General features: G+C 56.5%; 1 protein-coding gene across 1 annotated transcript in view; it reads left to right on the forward strand.

Moving 5' to 3' along the window:
* The window catches only part of RHCG (Rh family C glycoprotein), a 10,947-nt gene extending 10,622 nt beyond the window's left edge, over positions 1–325 (forward strand). The window contains exon 10 of the mRNA XM_026036308.1: positions 227–325. Within this exon, the coding sequence (XP_025892093.1) occupies positions 227–295 (69 nt within the window). The 3' untranslated portion in view covers positions 296–325. The remainder of the gene's footprint in view (positions 1–226) is intronic.
* Positions 326–1,897: the final 1,572 nt, after the last annotated feature.

Consider the following 1,897-nt stretch of genomic DNA (forward strand, 5'->3'; position numbering starts at 1 on the left):
GCTCTGTGGGGTACAGGACGGGGGTGTCGGGGATGGGCAGAGGACGGGCGTGGGTCGCGCTCTGTGGGCTGGAGGACGGGCGCGGGCGCGGCGGGCACGCACAAGATGGCTGTGGGCTGGAGGACGGGCGCGGGCGCGGCGGGCACGCACAAGATGGCGCTGCTGCCCGCGGCACGAGGCGGGCGCGCGGGAAGGGCCGCGGCTGAGGCGGGCGGCGCCGCCGCAGGTGCCCGAGGACGAGGAGAGCGACGTGTACCACATGCACAGCCCCGGCGACAAGCCCGCCTCCCCCTGAGCCCTGCGTCCCCGCACGGCCTCCCTTCTGCCGCCCTCCCGCGCTCCGCGGCAATGTGGGCTCCACCGGGCCCTGCATRTGCCGGGAAGGAGGACCAGGAGCGGCGGAAAACACGGCCGTCCCTCAGGGSACTGCGCTGGGCTTTGCCCATCCCTGCACCCGCTGCAGGATGCATGGCCACCCCGTGCTGCCAGCGGCAAAGCCGGGACTTGCGCCTTGCCCAAAGCTGGAGCGCCCGGGCTCTGCCCCCTTGCTCTGCTGCCTTGTGTGGCAGCTCCCCGTGGCAGCAGGACTCCAAGCCCCCAGGATGTCCTGCCCTTCTCTTGCCTTTTTCTTTTTTTTTCTTTTTCTTTTTTTTTTTTTTTTTAATTTGTTCTTGTGAATAAAATAGTGAAAAAATATATGTTTCTCTTTCCATGATTTGTGTGAACAAGTGCAATGGGGTGGGATGTTGCCAAGACCCTGTCTCTCCCAGGAACGACACAGAACATCTACACCGAGAAACTCTTATCATCTTCCCAGCAAGTGCTTGGGACCCCCAGCTCCACAGTGGAGGGGACGGGTGTGCTGTGATCTCTGCGGAGCTAGAAGTGTCTGAGTGCCCCTCTGTCCGTGCCAGAGCACGTATGGGGCCAAGTAGGTGCCCAGAAACTCATAATAAAGCCAAGGAGCTGGGACACTGCAAGGTGACCTGGCGCTGAAGTGGAGCACGAACAGTTCTAGTAGAAGGATATGGCTATGAAGCCAGCTGGCTTAGGGCCTGGCACTGTCTGTAAAACACKGTGTAGCCCTTTGCTAAAGGCAGAGCCTCTTTCTCTGTGCGGTTGAGCTTTTCCATGGTGAGCCCCATGGTAAGCCAGGACCCACTGCGCTGGTGCTCTCAAGGAGATGGTGTTGGGATGCAACGGCTGCTGCTGTACCAATACTGCCATGCAGAGCCTGGTCAAGGGCCTCGTTCACCGCCTGGCTCCGGATTTATGTGCATCCCTCTGCTAATGTCTCTTGGTCGCCGTATTGAGGCCTCCATCAGATCTTTGGGAACCTTGTTTGCACATAATATGCAGGCTGGCAAGAYGCTTCCTTCCTCCTTGGTTTCAGCTGTTTCTTCTACCATTGTCAGACTGTTCCTTGCACTCACAGTGTTACCCTGATGGGAAGAGCCTAAAMATCCAGCATAGCCCCCTGGCTTATATTAACCAGTCCTTCTTGCATCTGGCAAAATCATCAGTCTTCAGTCACAGTGGAAGAAAGCGACAAGAAGAAAAATCAGGCCCCAAACCTGTGTATTTTCTAGGGTGAAGAGCAGGAGAGGAAAAGGGAAAGAAAGGAGGTGGGAGGGCTGCTAGGTCTCTTCACTGTGTCTAGCTATAATTCTCACACCTGAGGGGGGGAGTCAAAAGTAGCTATTCACATCCCCTTGGGATATGACACCCTCATTTTCCATGCTGGGTAAAGACAAAAACCCTTTACAACATGTTTCTAGAATTTGTCAGCGGCTGCCAGCAGCAGCATGTTAATTAAATGTCGGCAAAGATGGAAGCAAGAGGCTCTGCTCTAATTGGACACTTTGCTTGGTGGAGCTGAAAAACATTGTGACAGAGG

Source organism: Nothoprocta perdicaria, unplaced genomic scaffold, assembly GCF_003342845.1.
Source record: "Nothoprocta perdicaria isolate Ctin4 unplaced genomic scaffold, notPer1 scaffold_176, whole genome shotgun sequence".
In the NCBI taxonomy this organism is placed as follows: domain Eukaryota; kingdom Metazoa; phylum Chordata; class Aves; order Tinamiformes; family Tinamidae; genus Nothoprocta; species Nothoprocta perdicaria.